At 34.0% G+C, this 22,478-nt stretch overlaps 1 protein-coding gene across 3 annotated transcripts in view; it reads right to left on the reverse strand.

Annotated features, from left to right (window-relative positions):
• Nucleotides 1-22,478, reverse strand: part of Slc4a10 (solute carrier family 4, sodium bicarbonate transporter, member 10) — a 280,912-nt gene that overhangs the window by 124,025 nt on the left and 134,409 nt on the right. For all 3 annotated transcript variants that reach the window (XM_005393324.2, XM_005393329.2, XM_005393323.2), the window contains exon 3: nucleotides 8,300-8,446. In XM_005393324.2, coding sequence (XP_005393381.1) covers nucleotides 8,300-8,446 — 147 coding nt within the window. The remainder of the gene's footprint in view (nucleotides 1-8,299; nucleotides 8,447-22,478) is intronic.

The raw sequence follows: 22,478 nt of genomic DNA on the forward strand, positions 1-22,478 counted from the left end.
GGGATCTTGATTATTTTATGTTTGGGTGTAGTTTTATTTTGGTTATGACTAGTTGGAATTCTATATGCCTCATTTAATGTATATCAGATTGTGTTTCCATGTTTGGGAAATTTTCTGCTATTATTTCTGCAAATGTTATTTTCATGTCGTTTGTGTTGCCTCCTGCTGTTTCATTGACTCCTATTAGTCTTACATTATTCCTCTTTGCCTCATCTTGCAGCTATTGAATTGATTTTTCTTAGTTACTTGTTGATTTTAAGAGAGCCTTTCACAATTGCTAGCTGCCATGCCGTCTTCAAGGTTTGAAATTCTATCTTTGGCTTCATTAAAGCAGTTTTGTCAGCTTTCAATGGAAGTTTTGATCTCCTGGATGTCTCTTTGAATCTCTTTCATGCGTTCTACTTTATTCCTATATTGTTCATTTTAATATTTCCATCCATTGTCTATGTTCATCTATTTTTTATATATTTCTTCTTTACATGTGCTGAGCAATTCTTTTATTATTATTGTCATTTCATTTTTGCCTGAGAGATATTTCTGACCTGATCTCTTCTGTGGCCTGATGGAGTTGTTTCTTTACTTCCACTGCAGTCATATCAGCAATTTCAGGTGTGTGTTTACCAAGTTCTCCTATGTCGATGTGTAGTGGACTTGTTCTAAGTGGGGTGGAGTTCTGAGATTGCATTTTAGTCCTTCGTCTTGTCATGTTTGATACTGGAGGCAGGACATTCAGTCTCCCTCTTACTTGGCAGCTCATCCAAGGTCACTAGTGTCCCTAGTTTTCCTGGTGGTCAGGCTTGCTGCTCAGTGACCACTGAGGCATGCTGCTTAGTCTGGGGTCTTCCAGCAGATGGTGAAGTGTATCTAGTTCTCCCAGGTCTCAGACATGAACTGTGATGTCAGCTGATGGTAGACCATCTGAACCATTGTCCCCTGACAGCTCAGGACACCAGTATGACCCAGAAAACAGCTGCACTGGTGGCACAACCATGGACTAGTTGTCCTGTGTCCCCAGGTATTTCAGGGCATGGGCAGAACCCAGATATGAATCGCAGGGTCAACAGCTCATGGCCCACCTGATTCTGTGTCTCGAGGCAGCTTAGGCCATGCACAGGAGCCAGACATGGGCTGCACTGACAGTGATCACAAACCATCCATGTCTGTGACCTCCAGGATATCAGGGTGTAAGTAAAGCCCAGATTCGAACCATGATGCCAGCATTTCATGGACCACCTGCTTCAGTACCTCAGGTGGCACAGGGCATGCGCAGGGAGGGCCCAGATGTGAACCCTGGTATTAGCAGTTCATGGGCCTTCTGGGTCAGGATCTCTTCCTCATGTGTCTAAAACAGTTTTCTTACCACTTTTGCCAATGATTTACTTGATTTTAATCTGCATTAATTTTGATGTCTATAATATAATGCATCCAGATCCCAAAACTTAATTGCAGGATATGTGAGCCTTTGACTTTAGGCTTATTAGTGTTTCCCCTTATAAACCATGAGGATTACTTACTACATATTTTTAAAACACTACATCATAAAGTAAACGAGGAAATAACACCTTCACAATAATGAATAAAGAGGTTTTAAAAGTGTACAATAGAGTAGCAGATGGAAAATGACTTCTCTAAGACACAGTAATAACAGAAATGGTACAGGAAAGGATTACCTATTAAAGTAAGATAATCTATTTAATTACAGGAGGTAATTATTATACCTGGGTATATTATTATTTTATACTCGGGTTCAAAATAGCATATAGCACATTGTCCCTGGCTTTTGATTCTTTAAAATAGAAACAACTTCAGAGGTATTAGGCTATGTTCATAAAAATCTACTCATGATCCTTCTACTAACATTTTTAATGCAGATTTAGATTATGTTTCAATACAGCAATGAATATCATCCCAGGCATATTTTTCCTGTCTATTGAAACTAAATTCTTTAAAATATTAAGACATATATAAAGTAAACTGTAGTACTATACAAATCAGAAAGGATTCCTTAAGTTAACTATTACTGGCAATCAAAAATTATCAAAAAATACAAATTATCAACAATGAGATATTATGATACACCTTACCAGATGACTTACATTGAAGAGCCACTATGTTTCTATAAGCAAATATGAAATTACCAAGTGTTAGTAAAGATGTAAAACATCTTTACACAAGCTCTAATGTTCTGTTCTAATGTTTTCCAATTTTGGAAAACTATTTGGCAACATCCACTAATGTTTAAAATGTGCATAATCCATGAGTCTGTAATAAGTAATTCCATTCCTAGGTACAAGAAACTTATATGTGGATCAAAAAGACATATAAAAATGTTCATGATAGCCGTATTCATAATAGCTTTTAACTGTATATGCTCTAAATTTCATGCATGGTATATAGCACATTAACATACTGTACAATAATGAAAATGAATGAGCTACAGCCATATACAAAAACATTGGTGGATTGCACAAATAGGATATTGAGCAGGGAATGTCTCTTGCATGATTTCATCTATATAAAGTTAAAAAAAAAAAAAGAGCCACCCAGTGTAATAAGATAGACCACAGAGCCCTTTGAGGAAGAGGAATAGTGACTGGGATTAAGCACAGAAGGAGATGCTGGAGCATTATCTCAGGTGGTGGTTACACAGATGTTCTGCATCATAATTCAGTGTATTGTACATCTATGTTTCTATGTTTTAACACTTGTGCTTACTACTCTTACACTGTACAATAAAATAAATTTAAGGAAAACATTTTGGCATTCTTACATATCACCAGATTGGGAGTTAAAATAGGAACAAAAAACTATTGCTTATCAAAAAATTGCTCTTTTCCATATTTACTTCATTTCTAGTGAAGTATTTGCACAATTTAGGATCTAAGCCTAGAAAAACCAGTGTCTACTTCTAGGGCTGTGCCACAGTACAGTACCTTTTGCCAGATTTTAAACACCAGTTTAACACAGAAAATGCTTTTTAGGCTTGTTTTTACTATTTGTAGATTAACTAATTGTATTTGGCATAACTTTATCATCTTTCTTGTTACACTCTGCTGGGAAGGGAAGAAAGAAATCAATATTAACTTGTTCTAAATTTTACTCAGTACCTCTATTTTCACTAACTTCAAGATCATGGTTCAATATGACCACTTTTTAAAAGTTCATTTATGTTCCAACTTGAAAATACAATTTCAAATAAGGTAAATTAAAAATGACATTAAAAATAACAAGATGCAAAGGTTTAGCAGTTTTCTTTTAATGAGAAATTGTTTGCAATAGAGAGGAGAATTAACTATCTATAATCCAGTTGTTTATGGAAACTCGTATTTATTAATTAGAGTATCAAACTGGACTCACTTTCAGGTTTCAGAAATTTGGTATAATGAAAACATCATCACCACAATACTACCCAACCAAAAAGATGGGTCTGTCTTTGAACTCAGCTAGAAATCACATTCCAACTATTGTATCTGGTGAACTGGAACCAGTCATTCCATATCTGTGACACAAATATAATCTCTTTTGCTTAATGAAGGCCTTTTCTTGTACTCAGACATAGCACTAATATAACCAGGTTCTAACAGTGCTGTATTACATGATTGGGTCATATAATAAAGTAGGATTCTGCAGACATTATTCATATATTATCTTTATACATGACCCAATGACTTTTTAGAGTATCAAAATGCAAACATTTCTTCAAAGACTTTTTGTAAAATTGATGTTTGTTCCACAAATTTATGCCCAAATTATTCCATGTCTTCATAGACCCACACTCCAATCTATAACATAAAATCTCCAAATTTTCAGCAGAAGGAAATGAGGCTCCCAAGAGTTCTCCTCAATCCTATTTCTCTTCGGAAGTTCAATTCTGAAATTTTGAGACACGTACAGTAAGATGTTCAAAAGATATTAGAATCCTTCCAAGTAAAGTATTTATTCAGTGGTCAGATATTACTTTCAGTATAGAAATCTTGCAATCATCACTGGGCAGGATATCAAATCCAAAATCAAGAGGAATAGTATAGTGGTCAATTGTTATCACTGGGACCAAATACCCAACAAACACAGCTTAAAGGAAAAAGAGGTTATTTCTGCTCACAGTTTCAGGGTATTCGGCCCATGTTTGGCCATCTCCAGGGCAGGGAGATCACGGCAGAAGAATACGGTGGAGCAAAGCTGCTTAGTTCATGGTGCTTGGAAGCAAAGTAAGGAAACAGTGCCAGAGAAAAGAGGCCAGATATAGTACCAAAGGTCACATCTTCATGACCCACCCAAATGCCCCAAACTATGCTTTACTAATCTCCTGGGAGGCTCCCAGACCTCCCAGGCAAGATTAACTATCACAGATTATGTTTAAAACTTGGTTTCAGTGTCAGCATATGAATGAGTGCTTGATTATCAAGACAACTAAAATGACTATGCCATAAAGATTAAGGCAAATTATTAACCCTAAAGAAACAGAAAATAAAATACTTTTCATACTGCTTAGAAACCAGTAAGGTGTCAAAGAGTAGTCCCTGATAAAACAGATCTTAAATCTAACATCAACAAAGACACTTAGTTAGATGGTAATAGATACTTAGAGGGTAAAAGAGGTTGTTGGAATCCAAAAATAGTGGATGACACATTAAAGGGTAGAATCTGGGCCACTGAACTTATTTCCAACTTTCACCAAAAGAAGAGTGAGAAATTTTTTAGGACCAGTGGTTCTTGATATTAAAAGCATTTAGGACTATTATTTTAAACACTATTCCCTAAGGAAAGACCCCAGCTATACTAAATAAAAGTCTCTGGAGGCAGGATCCAGCATCAATCTCTTTACTTAAAGCTCCTTGGCATATTCTAATGTGGAACATTGTTTGACAAATACTGTTCTACAGCATTGCTTGCCAAATTTTTACATATATAATCAAAGAACATAATTAATATACAGATTCTGATTCAAGATGTCTGGGTTGGGACCTGAGATTCTATATTTCTAGCAAGCTCAACTATGACCCTAGTATTTCTGGTTTGTAGATCAAACATTGAATAGTAAAGTTCCTAGAACAGTAGGTCTCAACCACGCTGCACAATATAATCATCTAGGATACTTCTTTTTCTAATATTCTTGATTCGGGGCTGTCGAAGTAGCCCAGTGGAACTGTACCTGTCTGACAAGTTCTAGGCCTTGAGTTCAATTCCTGGTTAATAATAATAATAATAATAATAATAAATATCCATGTTTGAGTTGTAGGCACAGAGATTGGATTATCACGGGGCTTGGTCATTAATATGATTTTAGAATTCTCAAGTATACTCATTATCTAGAATGAATGTTCTACAACAATAGTATTAGTCACTGTTTTCCTACCTGGAACACAATACCAGATACCTTCAACTTAAAAGAGGAAAGGTTCACTTTGGCTTGCAAGTAGTCTATGATCTGCTGGTTCCAAGGCAGAATGGCATAGCCATGGTGAATACGGATGGAAATGTGCTCACCTCATTGTGGCCAGGAAGCAAGATAAGAAGAGAGGAGTGAAGGAGGTAGATAAACCCTTCCAAGTATATCATGATACCAGGGACCCACCTTGCCAGACTAGGCCTCACCTTCTACCAGCAAGTCAGCTATATAGCCCTAGGATTCAATTACCTGCCCAAATAGCCACCTATGAGGGCATAAAGCCTTTGGTAAACATTCTTGATTAAAACCATAAACACTGACATAATGCTTCCAGCTTTAGAAAAAAAGAAAAAGAAAGTAGAGGCAGAGGAAATCAGCAAATTATAATAAACATAACTTGTTTACAAAATAATTTGAGATGATGTTAATATATTTTCTTAAACATGAGAAATGATGAAGAGCTACCATTAAAGCTTAATCCAAAGGTAAATCATTCTTAGAGTCTTAACAGGTAGTCTTTACTAATTATATTGAAATGGATCCTGACTAAGAAAAAATTCTGCCCATCTATCCACTGTAACTTCAACAGTAGATTCTACCTCATTAAACAGAAAATACCTGATGATGTGAGTTTGCCCAAGGACTCACAGACAACTGTCCTTCTATCACACAGGGCCAGGATGCCTACAGTACTTTCTTTCATGTGCTCCTCGAACAATCATTCTACCTCTGGCAGAAGCACATGTTTTTGGAGAAGTTCAATATCAATAACTCTAGACAACAATGAACACAACCTACTGATATCAGCAGCATAGGCCATCTTAAGATATAGCTGGATAAATATAGCACAGATATACCTTGCTTAGTTTAAAAGTAAGCAAAAACAAAAATATCAGGAGTCTGTAGAAAATACAAATCAGTGAGGGGTAAAAATAATCCCTGTCAGACCAAAGAGAGATCATAAGTCTGAAAGTTATTTATTTTAGTAGAAAAAGGACATGCCCAGAAATAGCTAGGGACCCTCAGTAGACTATAAAACATACATCCTATCAAGTAGAAAAAGAAAAAAGTAATTAAGAAAAGAAGAGGAGATGTAAGGAAACTAAGATGAGATAAGAAAGAAATTCAAAAAAACTAAAAATACAGCAGCAAATTAAAACCTATTGCAGAAGTAATGAATTGCAGAACTGATACTGCAGATAATAAGAAAGGTGATATGAAAGACTAACTTTAATGGCGGAAAAGTTCAAAGAGCAGACTCTGGAAATCAAAAATATAAATTATAATATTCTCAGTGAAGAGATCAAAATAAATGGAATAGAATCAGATATAACAGGAAAATTTTCCTTAAGTGGAAAAATGTCAAAGTGTGCAGACTGGGAATGCTTTTAGTACACCTACCATTAGATCTATGTCAACAAGTTGTCTTAATTAAGAGGAAACACAAAAAAGCCTAAGTGCTCAGATTTAAAAGACATAAAGCTAAAAGAAAAAATGTAGAAATTAAATTTCTCTGCAACACAATAAAAACAGATATTGAATTTTAAAAATCTATAAAATTTTAAAAGTAACATTGTAACAACTTCCATTAACTTTCACATACATTTAAGCTGCTTCATATTTAAATGACTAAATGGAGAATGTGGTTTGAGGAAGTTTGAGGAACTATTTAAAACTGGGGAGATTCTATCATGTTTTAAAAGCATTGAGAATAATCCAGCTGAAAGGAAGAAGTCCATTCATTTAGAAATTGTGTACATTTCTAATAATGATGTAAAATAATAGAAACTAGTTATGGATTTAAGAAAAAAACAGAAGATTTTTGAGATACAGACCTATAGACTTATATGTTAATAGATGGAAAGTTAAGTGAGTTCTTTTGCATTATGTATTTTCTGTTTTAGTAGAAGGCAGGATAGTCTACTAAATGGCAAAAGTAGGATTTCAGAGAATGGTGAGTAAAGTTGAAAAGTAATCACATAAAAACCAAAGAAATGCAATAAAACTGAAAGGAGATGAAGATTCACTTGGATCATGAATTTATAATGGTTACAATCTGCCTGATGAATGACTGGTTTTTTATGTGTCTACTTGACAAGGCAAAGCCAAAGCAGGGACATGGAGGAACCTCGATTTAAGTGTGCTTTTTTAAGGGGGCGGGGATAAAGGTATGAATAAAACTGAACAGAGACCCTATTGTGCTTAGAATACTGGCAAAGTAGTAATCAAATGACTGGTTATGAAATCAAAATAGTATAAGAGACAGAAAAAACAATAACTTTAAAAAGTAGAGAAGTTAAGTAGTCATGCAAGAAACCAAGAAGGAAAGAAGCTACCATCAAAGAACTAGGTGAGTGGATTAGTGACCCAAGGTAGAAAAATTATGGTTGAATAAGTGAGCTAAATTGAGGGACAAAGATGGTCATAAAACTTAAGAAGGTCAAGGAGCACAAAGCTAGATTCTTGGTTATATCAAGTATACTGGTTCTCATGGTATTCAAGAATTATTAAAAAAAAAAAACAAAAACACATATTTTGGTATTCCATATACACTTTCAAAGAACTCTCAAAATAGAATATTCGAAATCAAGGTGAAGTGTGGACAGCATCAGCAATAGTTAGTGTAAACAGAAACTTAATAAAGGCATTTTCCCTTGGATTTTTCAAACTACTTAAGGCAAAGGCCATTGTTTATTTAAATTACCTGTATCATAAAAATAAATCAATTTTCAATTTCACAAAGCAGATTCATAAATGAAACACAAAAATTAAATGTTCTCTCTTCCTCTTTTCCCCATCTGCCCAAAATCTTACAATTTTATGAATATCAGGTATCACTAATAATTATGGACTATAGATGTATGTTATTACAATCATAAATTTAATAAAAACAAGAAGAATGATGCTTACCAAAAGAAGGTGACTCTCTTCCATCCTCTAATCCTGAATCTCTCTCTCTGTCTCTCTTTCTGTGTTTATGACCACGATGCCTGTGACGTCGATGACTTTTTCTTCCTCCCAGGGGCACATGAACTCCAATAAACAGTGTTCGATGACCTTCATCAGGAAGTAAATGTACACATTAAACTTCATATAATTCCAGAGTGCAGAAGACGGTGTTTTGCATGTTACTGGAGACAATTCAAGTTACTTTGGCAACTTGTTTTTGAGTGTTTTGTGATGACATGTAAATCTTAGGACTTGGCACTGCATTTTACCATTATACCTAAGTTAAGTATACCACAAATCTATCACTAACATTTATAATACTAATTGTTTTTATTTTATACTTCATAATTATATATTTATTAACTACACACTCTAATTACACTTTTCTCATTAGAAAAATATTGCTTTGCCTTCTTCTTATATTCAGCTGTGTTATCTCACTGATTCTCTTCCCTTCAAAGTCGTCTGTAAAAAAATAACTATTTTTTTATTTTAAATATAAAAGAACAAAAAAAATTAACAAACAGAAGACATAAACAATAAAAGTGGCACAGAATTTCAGACAAGGTGACAGGAAACTAACAATGGTTGGTTCTTACCTATTGTTATCTTAAATTGGTTACTCAGTTAAACAAATATAGGCATGTAAGATTGATCAAACAATTAAACATTAACTGTGTCTTTCAATAATGCAATAGAAATCAGTAGTACAACTCTCTTAGCTATCCTGTGTGTATATATATATATTTTTCCCCTTCTTTCTTTTTCTTTTTTCCCTCATCCCAGTTGTTCTTTCCTTTTGAGCAGTTTCTTTCCCTTTCACAATATCTATTATACCTTTCCGATTTTATTTACTCTTTCAGTTTCTTACAGTAGTGAGACGATACAATATTTATACATGTGGGTCTGATTTATTTTGTTTATGAGTAGGGACTGTAGTTGCATCCATTTACCTATGAAAACCTCAAGTTTATCTTTTGTTATAGCTGAGTAATAGCCCATCATGTAAAAACGGCTATCATCAAGAAATCAGTCAATAACAAATGCTGGTGAGGCTGTGGAGAAAAAGGAACACTTCTCCACTGTTGGTGGGAGTGTAGACTGGTGAAAACACTATGAAAATCAGCTTGGAGATTCCGTAGTAAAGTAGGTCTACAGGTCCCATCCATCCCAGCTATTTCCCTTTTGGGTACTTTTCCAGAAGATCTACAAACATCATACCTCAGTGATATACGTGCACCCATGTTTATAGCTGCACAATTTGCAATAGCTAAATCATGGAAGTAACTCAAATGCCCATCAACTGAGGAATGGATAAAAAAATCATTTCTAATAAAACAGATTTCATGATGACTCTTCTGCCAAATTTTAGTCCATCTCTTGTGTATGATTTCATTGAAAACTCTCTCCTCCCTTACTTTCTCTGGTCATCCTCCTCCTCAGCCTTTGATTAATTCATACTCGATTTTTTGTGCTGATTTTTATTCTATTTTTGCATTTCAGATTGGAGATCTGAAGGGCTCTTTGTCCTCATGATTTCAACTACTGCACTGCAGGTTCTAAGATCTACATCTTGATACCAGAATTCACCCTCAGACGTCCAACATACATTTCTACTTATGTACTGGACATATTCACCAGACATTCTTGCTCCAGGCATGTCACACACGGCATGTCTCTGCAACTCTGCCTTTCTTTTGTGCTCCAAGTGTCAGCTACCTATCATATCTCAGTGACTGCACCATCTCTGTAACCCTCTCAAAGCCCATGTAATTTGTCACCAAATCTTGACCCCTAAGCATCTCTCGAGAGCATTTTCTGTGGCTACTATCTTGGTCTGAATACTCATTATCTCTCAACATGGTTATTAAAATATCCTCCTTACTGGTTTTTTGTTTGTTTTGTTTTGTTTTTGACTAACTTCAGTCTTGTCCCAGATCTTATTTATCCTAAATACCTGTATCTTTTAAAAAATAAATCAGGTTTACTCTCTTGCTTTAAATTTATTGATTACTTTCTGTTGTCCATAGAATAAAACTTTTAGTTCTCTGAATATTTTTAAATAATTTAGATATTTAAATAAAACACAGAAATATTTGACAATGTTTTGATATTTAAATGAAATATCTAAATATTTTAGTTCTCTAAACAATATCTGACCTCTGCTTATTTCTCCAGCCAGGTTTCTAACACTAATTCGCACACTATAGTTCTGTTTGTTTCTGTATCCATAAAGAGCCAGAAGTTCTCAAGTCTCTCCTCTCTTTCTCTCTCTCTCTCATTCTCTCTCTCTCTCTCTCTCTCTCTCTCTCTCTCTCTCTCTCTCTCTCTCTGTTTGACCTGATCCTGTTCTTTGACTAGAGAGTAGCAAAAATGACTTGAGAGAAAGGCAGGCTACCAAATGCAAGACTTGACCTGAATGACTAATGACAGAATCCTGAATGAAGAGGCCTGATAAACCAGGTGACAAAAAACTGCAAGTAGATGGAGATCCAAAGGGGACTGAGAAACCATTTCACTGAAAGCACAAAGGCAGCATTGTAGCTGGGTGTGCAAAAGAATTGTAAAAATGCAGAGGACCTGACTTTTGGGATAATAGTGAGCTCTAACATGTAGCCATGAAAACAAGTTGTTACACGTGCTTATGTATTTACCATCTGTGCTCATTTACTACCGTATCCTGATCTTTTCCCACTTTGTAATTTTGTTGTTTTCTTGAGTTTTATGAGTTCTTTGTATATTTTGGGTAGACATCTTAGTACAGGCTACTATAAAAAGCACTATAGGACAGCTTAGACAGCATAAATTTATTTCTCCCTGAATCTTCAGTTATTACATTATCTATCTAACCCTCTCAAAGCCCATGGAGGATAAGAAGTCCAAGGCTGAGAGCTCTTTTCCTGGTTTGTAGATGGATTTTTTTTTTTCTGTATCTTTACATGGCAGAAAAAGAGATCTTCTGTTTTAAGGGTACTGATCCCATTTACAAGGCTTCTACCACCATGAATCAATTCTCTCTCAAATTAATTCTCACTTCCAAATGCCATCACACTGAGGATTAGGACTTTAAAATATGAACTTTGAAAGAGACATAAATATTTAATCCATACCATTCTGCCTCTGATAAAATCCAGTCACTTAGACTTACTTTTTTTTTTTTAGAAATTATATAATTTTGTCCTTTACATTGAGTCTATGATCTATTTTGAGCTATTTTCTTATGGAAAGTATGAGGTCTGAAGCTAGATTCTGATCTAAATAAATTTTCATTGAGAATAAATTCTAATCTAAATACTTAATACATTTATTCACTTTTATGTAATTGAAATGAAAATCTATGTGCACCCGAAAATCTGCACACAAATATAGTAAGTTTATTTACATTTGTGAAAAATAAGAAATAATCGTGAGGCCCTTTATTATGTGAGTAAATAAATTATGATACATCCATAATAATGGAGCATTACACAGCAATAAAATAAATTAACTATCAGCTACATATTCTTAACTGCATATTGTTGAAAGTTAAAGATCGTCTTACAATGTTACATGCCGTTTGAGTCAAACTATATAACATCCTGGAAAAGGTAAAACTCTAGAGGCAGTAAATGCCAGCAGACACCAGAAATACAGGGAAAAGTTTAGGAATGAAGAGAGCACAGGGCACTGTCTTGATCTTAGACACACCACCACCAAACTTTGAGAAAATTAAAACTTCATTTCTGCATAACTCATCTGACTTATGGCATTTTGTTACTGCAGCCTCAGATACCTAACACAGAAAGGAATGCTCAAGCCAAATGCTTTATGCTGTAGTAATATAATATTATTTCATAACACATATCATTAATGTTGTAAGATTTCATAAATATCTGATGCACATCACTTAGGCTGACAGTGTTTATTTAAAGAGAATAAATGAATTACACAGTAATGAATTTGACTTCTTTAGGAGCTATGTTCTTACTTAAATTATGTGATTTTTCTTTATGGAAAAATCAAAAACAAAATATCTTTGTGTGTAAAGGTCAAAATGCTTCTAAATTCTAGCAGGATTGGAAGTATATGACATCTATTGCTGGAAGAAAATCTGTATATATATTATATATAATTAAATATTATTATACAATATATATTTATGAGATTAATCCTTACATATGTAAATATTAATCTCATAATTCTAAAAATAATTATAAAACAATTATCTCAAAAACTGCAAGCTCAAAAAAGTTTTTAGATTTAGGTCTCTGTTCTGTATGGGCCCAGGAAGACAATTGAAAATTGGTCATTGGTTCAACAGTTTATATATCACTAAAAAGCACAAAAGGCTCTTAGCCAATAAGAAAGGCTCAATTTTAGACAAGGAAGTAGAGTAAATTAATATCCATGTGCATATGGATATTATCATTATTATTTTATTTACCACTACATCATGCTATGTGGGAAAATACAGAGTAGTAATTTAAAAATGTGATCTCAGTGTTTGAGTCAAATGCTCTCATGTAAATCTTGTCTCTGCCAGATATATTTATGCATCCTTGAAAAAAATTACTTTTGTCCTTCTCAATTACTTCATCAATAAAATGAAAGTAGTAGTGTTTCATTCAGAAAATGTTTTTTAAATAATTCATAAAAAGGGATTCAAAAAAGTTTCCATATTTCAAGTCCCACAACTGACTGAGATCTACCTTGTAAGCAGAATAAAAAGCACAGGAAGTGTTACCAAGTAACCAGTTTCCACCTCTCAAGTGTTGAGGAAGAAAGTGTTATACACATTGGAGGCAACGCCAACATCACTTGGAGCGAAGACTATCCATCTGATCTGGAATATCGCCTGCCGTCCTGTAACTCCTTTCATTTATTTATTTACTGATTTGTTTCTGTACTGGGAATCAACACTCAGGACCTTGCACTTGCCAGGCAGGTGCTGTGCCACTGAGTTATATCCCTGGCCCCGTAACTCCTTTCTTGATGGAGCTTTCACCATTCAAGGTAGAGAAAGAACCTGTCAAAATTAGTATTGTCTCTGTGATTGCACACTGCACAATTCCACCTATAGCTAAAGTGTGAGGGGTAAAAGGGAGATAATACACAGTGTGATTTGAAAATAAAATGATGAGAGAAATAGTAAGACAAAGCATAAGGAGAGAAAGTCAGAAAAGATTAAGAGGTAAACAGGATATGGATGGACAGAAAATTATCAAAGAAAAGCAAAATTATAAAGAGGAAAACAATGAGAAGAAGAAACAAGTGGATAAGTTTTATGGGAATAAAAGAGACATAGAAAATCTGGTAACAATGATTATAGGTGACACCTTTATTTTGTCAGGCAAAAAGAAAGGCAGTAAATTTCATTATTTTTACAGGAAATTTAATATATATAAAATTGCAAGCTAGTAAAAATAATGTCTGTTCTCCTATTTCTTCCCAAATACTGAAACCTTCCTGTGAGCCAAAAAATCTGTTCTCCAACTATTGCCTATGGTTTTCTTATTCAAACAAAACCTCTTTCTCTAGAGGACACTGTTTCTATTGCAGTTTCCCAGTAATGGCTCCTTCTCTCCATGGTCTCACGCAAAGAGAGATAGGTGTCGTTCTCTTCCTACTGCCACTGGCTGAATGACTTCAGTAGATAAGGTTTTCCTTTGTTCCACTCTAATATTTTCAGACTATTTCTTTCCACTGTCCCTGGAGTCTGTCAGATTTAAATCTCATCGTAGTGTATCACTCACTACACTTTGAATCATGGTTGCTGTTATCTACAAAGGTCCCGGGAATAGCCACTCATCAAAGATTTGAGCTCCTTGCTTAGTATCATTCTTTCCAGCATTTTTCCTACATTAATTTGTGAGATTTCAAAGCACATATAATGATTCTTGAGACACTCTGCCTTTCAGTTCCTTAAACTTTTATCTTAAAAATGACCTTGTCATGGTAGGGCATTCACTGGTAATAGCTGCAACACCTCTGTCATCTTAACTTTACACATCATATCACCTCCTTTCTTTAGAATTTATTCCTTCTGGTATCCTAACCTCAAATATCCTTCAGTCTTACTAAGAACTCATTAAATAAAAAATATGTGGAGTCTGAATCTTAATCAATAGTGGAAATCCTCTTTAACAAAAAGATTACAAAATTATGAATATAAAAGCAAGAAAGTATACATTTAGACTGAGAAAAGATGGTACAACAAACTACACATTTCAGAAAGCTGACTCATGATACAGCATCACATGATTCAGGAAAAAATATTTTTATTAATTAACTCTTTACAACTACCTTATCATATTTTCAAAAGCTTGAATTGTAGGAACCTTCACTTGCACGGGACCTTTGCAATTCCCTGTGGCAGAAGGGGTATTTGTGTGTCTGTGTGTGTGTGTGTGTTGTGCTCTCATGAGATATATTTTAGGAAAATACCTTTAAGCAAGACACATTAATCATTACTGCTGAAAACTGTTGTTCATTTTGTTTCCCATCACATAATGGGGGCAATCTAGTATCTATAAATATTTTGGGAAGCCAGGAAGAAATAGGTAGGTTAAGCTTAAGGGATTTGAGTCACAATCACTTCTGTATGTAATAAATTATTATTATCTCTCCTAGAAGAGCAATAGCATCCAGGAATACTTGTAGCCACTGTGCCAAACTCATCTGATATGATAACATAAAGGTATAGAGCTGGAAGTGGTGTCACAACACAAAAATGCATCCCAATCTGCCTAGCATCTGAAGTACACAGGTAACAAAGAAGACACATGATTTAAATTGTACAGAATCACAAGTCAGTCACTAGAAACTTCTTCCAAATCTTATAGATCATATATACAAGAAGTCTGGTAGGAGTTATATTGACTTTTAAGAAAACATTCACAATTTTCACAAAATTATAGCTAAATTGTAAAAATGAAGGAAAGCTTTTTAGATCATTAATAAAAAATAAATTTTAATCACTCATAATAAGGAAAGGTTAAGTCATTTTCCATATTTCAACAGATAATATTATATAATTATTGGCATTAAAGGTAAAAATGTAAGAAAAAAGTATTACACACATATGAGCAACATAGTTAATTGAAAATACATATTTTTCCAAATTTTGTTATCTTGTGCTATTTATCAGCTTCCAAATAAGTTTTAATTTTTTCTCATTTTAAATAAATATTCACCTCTAGGGCCAGGGATATAGCTCAGCAGCACAAGTGCCTGCCTGTCAAGCACAAGATTCTGAGTTTGATTCCCAGTACAAAATAAATAAATAAATATTCACCTCTTATTTGATATATATTCCAATTTTAAATTCACTTTCATACCACAATCCATAAAAATTATACAAGCCTCAGGCCCCACAAAACTTAAATGAGCTCCAATATAATGCATATATGGACTGCTCCCATGGTTCCATCTGTAGCTCTAAGGTGTCCCTCAAACTTCCAGGTGTATCCAATTATCTACTCAACTGAGTATCTAATAGACATCTCAAATTCAGTGTGTTTAAGACTCCATTTCTATCCCACATCATCTTTGACACTTACAATTAACTGCCTGCTACCCACAACAATCTCAGTTGATGGCAAAATATTTTCCTAGTTACTCAGACCAAAACCCTTGAATCATTTTGGACTCCTTCCCTTCTCTTAACCAAACAGCAGGAAATACATTAGGATAAATTTCAGCATGTACTCAGAATGAAGTGGCTACTTTTTGTTTCACTACACCACTGTGTCAAGGGGCATAGTCATACCCAGCCTGAATTACTGCATTAGCCTCCTAAAAGTTCTTCACTAGTCCACCCTTCACTTTACATTCTGCTCTAGACACAGCTCCAGTCAGTGTCATTCTCTTAAACTGCAAACTAGATCATGTTATTCCTCAGCTAAACCCTCTAATGTCACCCTATTTCACTCAGAAAAATTGTCAAAGTTTTCCTAAAGCTATACAAGTCCCTCCATGACCTTCAAGGCTGTGACCCCTTTGTTTTTTCCTCTCCTGTCCTGCAAATTTCCCCTCACTCTACTTCACTCCAACCACAACACCAGCTTCCTTGTTATTCTCATTAAACTTTAGGACATTTCCAGACTTTTTTTCCACCTGAAATATTCTTCTCATTTGGATAATTCTTCATCTCCCTCAAGTCTTTGCTCTCAGTGAAGCTTGTCCTGAACATCTATTTACATCCAGTCTGTCTAACCCCTTAATGTCCCTCATGCTCTTATACTTTTATTTGTATAAATAACATGTAATTTAAATGTCATGCAATTCACTTACTATGTCAGTATTTAATTTTAAGTTCACCTGGAAAATTTGTAACTTTAAGAGGCAAGGATCTTTGATTTGTTCACTGATATATTTTCAGTACCTACACCAGTTCTTTATCATTTTTGATGCTCAATAATATTTATTACAAGTAAAATTTGATACAGAAAATAAATTTAAAGCAAATCATTTTGATAGCAGACATAATAATGCATTATGTTACTAAACACATTAAGAATGGGTGGAAATAAAGGTAATGGCCACAAATTTCAACAAATACCAACAGTACTAAAAGTGCCAGGATTCATGGCTATGGGACTGAGAAGAAAATATTTTTGTGTTTCTGCATGACATCTAAAAGCAAGAAAATCTGGAATGTGTGTTAAATGTTGACTTGATTAGATTGAGAGCCCCAGAAAGAACTAGGTGTTTACATTTCAAAGCACAACAGGATCCAAGTATTGATTTGTATCCCAGTGGTTTTAAACTGGGGACCAAGCCTTTTCTTCCTCAGACACCCCCCACAAAGGAGGATAAGCTTTCTCTTCCTCTCTCAGGAGAAGCCTGCTATATAGCAGTTCCTATACAAACTCCAGTTTTCCTCATTTCAGGGCCCTCTTCCTGTGTGCATAATTGTGGCTTCCTTCCTGAAAAAGACTGGTGCATGGAAAGCCAGTGTGGTTATTACCGTAAGCAATAATAATAGCTCATCTCTGATCCAAAAACCCTAATGTGAACTTCTAAGACAAAGTAAATGTAGATATTTAAAACCTATTAATGAATTATTACAAAAATTTAAAACCTATTAATGAATTATTACAAAAAAATTATTACATCAGATAATATAATAGATATAAATGTTTAGCACAATACTTGTTAAATAGTAGATACTAATACATGTTAGTCAATTGTTCCTACAAAGTGCTAAATTTCAACAATTTATTATAACAAGGGAGAAATATATTTTTCTGTCCCATTTCATTGTTTTCCCACTTTTCTCAATATTATTAAGTTTTCTGTTATAACTGGTATAAGAAATTAGGGAATCACCTCAGACACTGTGGAAAATAGCTTACATACCATATTTCTAGATAATATTACAGTCAATGTTTGCTACCACATTATGACGAAAATTGAATTTTTCATCCTACTAGATACTACATAAGATAACAAAGAATTCATGAAACTAATTTTAGAACCACTGTTCTAAAATGAATTGAAAATTATTAAATCTAATCTGAATTAATTTTCAAGACTACATAGAGGATTATTTTTGTTTTATACATAAAGGCTAAAATTTTAGTTCAAAGAGGGAATACTTTCAAATGGACGTATCTTAAATTGACCAAAATCTTTAACAAAAACTGATTTTGTGTCATATAAAGAAAATATAAAATACAATACTGTCATTTAGATATGAACATATTTTAAAAACATTGGTAAGCATAAAAAAGTGCTATTAAAGAAAGTATATTTGTGATATGTATAGAGCACTAGAATGTGTTAAGAACTTATATGCAGTTTTAAAATTTAAGCTCAAACTAAAAATGAGATTTTTTTTTATCTTATAAAATCTTAAAGTGCTTTCTTCAAGTAAGCCTTTGAAGGTTTAATCAAAACTTGTCCCTTCAGTGTCTCTGTTACAAGGTAAATTCCATTTTCTGGAAGCTGAAATGGAATTCATAATGAATTCTGAGAAAAATAAATGCAGTTAAAATACAGCTGTGCATAACAAAAGTGGTCCCTGAAAAAGTCCAAAGCCTTTTTTCTCTTATGTTAAAGGCATTCTTGTTAGTTGAAAGAAAATACAATTTCTATATAAAGAAAAACAAAGGACTTGTTACAGGTAATATTGCTTTCTGAGCACAAATCTTATTAATAAATCTTAAATTTTTGACACTTCAGATGTATGGATACTATCATGTTAAGTAGATTAATAATTATTGTAAATATTTTAATTACATGTAAGTATCAGTACTGAAACAGTTTTTAATGTGTGAGGAATGTTTACAAAATGCAATAGCGAAAGAAATGCTTTTGGTGAGCATGATTAATAATAATGCTTATAAACTACTATCCTTTATTTTAGCTAGCTTGGCGGGGGTCAAACTATCTAGTTTCTTGAAAGAAACTGTGTTGTTTCTATGAAATGAATATAGCATAGCAAGTGCATAATTACTGAGTTGCTACAACAACCACTTAGACATGTCAATCATGAGGAAAGATCAAGTACATTAAGCTGAATAAGCATGTGGTCATTAACTCCCTCGAGACTCTAACAGAGTCAGAGAACACAACAAGGCATCTTTTATCATAATATATCAAAGAATTCTGAGTCCAACATGAATTCCCTGCTGAGGGAGAGCAATAGGGAGAAAGAAAAAAAGAACAAAGGGGTTTGAGTGATAGTCTATATATAAAAAAGGCATTATTAAACTAAGGTACTGCTGGTCCTTGTGTTGTTTTCCTAAAAGTAGAAGGACATGCTAAACCATGTTGATCACATCTACCTGGCCCTGGGGTTAAATCTGTAATCATTACAAAATAAAAGCCCCATTACTTATTATTCTAGGTAGGAAGTAGAAATCTTAAAAGCCCTAACATTGTCAATCCAAACAGAGCAACTGTAGTAACATACTTGGTGAATGGGCATTGTGCCGTATTGTTAGAAATACTACTTCTTACAAGTTTATTGCACTCTGTTAAGCAAAGTGCAGCAACTAACTTAATTTTTCATCTTGACATAACTTATTTTTAATCTTGAAACATGCAAGCTCTGAAAATTTCTTGAATGCATCAATGAACCCGAATAATATGTATTTTCTGAGAAAAAATGACACGAGAGAATTTTCAATATTGGAAAGTTGCAAAGCACTATTTACACTGCTCGGAGAGTATAAAATTTCACTAAATCAAAGAAACTAGATAGCATAGAAACCTCATAGGACAAAATCTTGCACTGAAAAGAGATAACCATCCACTTACTGAGGAATCAAGTCTGACAATGAAAACACTACCTATAATACATAATAGAGTACAAGTAAAAAAAGTTAAACATTACCAATCTACAATAAAACAAATGATTTTATGTGGTACCAACTATTAAATGCTGGAGAAGTTTATAATGTAAATCAAGATAAGTGGGCTGTCAGGGAAACTGGGCAGTCACCTTGCTTTAGGTTTGCCCCCAATAACAAGGTGTATTTCAGTTTGTCATTAATAATTGGTGGCATTTAGATCAGTAAGAAGAATAGGAAGTTTAGGAAAAGGAGACAATGAGACGAAAAACACAAGAAAAATTGGGGAGTTAAGGTGAAGTTCATGTTATAGCAGGAAGAAAATCAAGATATATTTTAATAATACTTTTATAATTTTAAAATTTTGCAATTATATATTTTATAAACATAACAGCTTGAAATTTCACTATTATTTTAAAATACTTATGTTTTGTTGCCTTATTTTACAAGGAAAGGGAAGATAGGAGATATGTTCTCGGATACTTAATGACAAGTGCAAAAGAGAAGATGACGTTTACCAATAACTTCATCCCCGTTATAACTAAATTAAATTATGATTTCTGAACATCATTGCTTTAGGGAAATATGTTTAGAAAATAAGTAAAAAATGTAAAATTGCAAAAGTTTTCCATATTTACATTTGTATTGTATTAATTCAAAGATGTGCATATTTAGAAAAGTTTTATTCTGGGAATTACGGTAATTAAGGACAGAAGTGGCTTGCTTGGAAAAATTGAGGAATTGTCAAGGAGAAAAATAGATTTCCACGAAAAAAGGTGATGAAATTCAACTGTGAAATTCAATGTTAAACAATTAAAACATTTAAAAGGAAAAATAAAAGCTCTTGGCCTTTCTGTAGAGATGTTTACAAACAAGAAATAATGTGACAGGTTTTTAAATGGACACAGTGTTTTAGAAGCTTGTTCCATCAAAAACTACAATCTGTACTAATACCTCATGATAAAGACATTCATTTTGTATTACAAACATATACTAATAACAACTCTTTAAAAAAACTAAATGGAATCTATTGATCCAGTTGTTGACTCTGGTCTTGGCCATATGACTTTCTTTGATGAATAGAACATTAGCAAATGTGATACAAACAGAGGCTTGAAGAATGCTATGCATTGATTCTTGCCGTCTGTTGCTTCTGGAAACTCACGCCAACATATAAACATGTGCAAGCTAGCAGGCTCGATGATGACATAATATAGAGAGAAGTACTAGTGGACAATCTTCCAGCAAAGGACTTCATAAACCAGACAATCTCAGTTACCAAATAGTAGACTGTAGACACAGAAACCAGCTGACTCAAACAAGAAGCACTAACTAGCTGAGTCGAAGCCAAATTAACAACTTGTAGAATTATGACCCACACAAAACGGTTGCTGTTTAAAGCCACCAAGCTTTGGAATAGACTGTTACTCAAGAATAGTGAATGATAAGAATTATTTGTAAGAAAAACCTAAGAAATTGTGACGGGTGGATATAAAATACAGCACTGAAATAAATGGAAAAATGATTCTGATTAAAAAACAATTGGAAAATGTTAGCTAGTAACATACATCTCAAAAGAAGTCAAATTAACAAGAACGTAAAATTAAAAAGGATGGATCCTATACTGTAACCAACATTGATAGGGATAACAAACTATGTGTGAGAACCTGAGTAAGAGTTCTAGACAAAGAGAAAGCGATATTTGCTCTTAGTGAGGACCCTATCTTGGGCTAAGATGGCAGTGCTGCCACAGGGTGTGGACTGCACGGTGTTATCACGGCTGAGGCAACAGGGAAGTAGATGCAGTGCCAGCATCCAGGGTTGTGAACAGCCTCAAATGTGGACAGGCGGGACGTCTGCACAAACAAACAGCTATCATATAAGCTGCGTAAGATCCTCTAGGATACTGCTGGATAGTGATAGAGAGATGTAGAAAGCTTTCAGGCACTTTCAAACTTTTTTTGAAAATAATTTGCAGACTTGAAGAAAAAATTTATAAGGAGATATTTAGTGCAGAAATTTAACCATCAATAAGCATTTTTAAGGAAGTGAAGGAAGAACTTGAAAGCCTAAATGAAAATGTTTAAGCAATGCACAGCTGCTGTCAAAATAAACTGCTGTAGGTAGAAAAGAAATGGCCTTGAAATTTAATAGTAAAAACCACTAAGCTTCAAATTGAAACTGAAATGTTAGAAATAAGAACAAAAGTGAGGCCCTCCTGTCTGCCGTGGGTGCCCGGAAATCAGTTTGGAGATTCCTCAGAAAACTAAGTCTAGCGGTCCTATTCAACCCAGCTATTCCCCTCCTGGGTATTTTCCCAGAAGATCTAAAAACATCATATCACAGCGAAATATGTGCACCTATGTTCATAGCAGAACAATTTGTAATTGCTAAATTGTGGAAGCAACCCAAATATCCATCCACTGAGGAATGGATAAAAACTTGTGGTACATTTCTATAATGGAATATTACTCAGCTATAAAGAAAGATAAACTCGAGGGCTTTATAGGAAATGGTCACAACTAGAGACCATACTCATAAGTGAAATAAATCAGACTTGCATGTGCAAGCACCATATTGTTTCACTAGTGTAAAACCTGGAAGAGTTAATTTAAACTAGGAGGTATGATAGATATTGTGAAATGATAGGAAAGCACTCAAGGGTAAAGGGCTACTGGGATGTGGGAAAAGAGAAGGGAAAGAAGGAGAAATTTTGTATGTATGTATATACAGGATAATTAACATGGTTGTTCTACTGTCTTCTATTTCTTTGCTGAAAGAAACTGTCAGTGAGTCCTTGATTGATCAATATTTCATGTCTGTATCTGTTTTCATGAGAAACCACTTTGAAGATATCAATATGT

This window comes from Chinchilla lanigera, unplaced genomic scaffold, assembly GCF_000276665.1.
Source record: "Chinchilla lanigera isolate Chin_1 unplaced genomic scaffold, ChiLan1.0 scaffold00048, whole genome shotgun sequence".
Taxonomy (NCBI): Eukaryota; Metazoa; Chordata; class Mammalia; order Rodentia; family Chinchillidae; genus Chinchilla; species Chinchilla lanigera.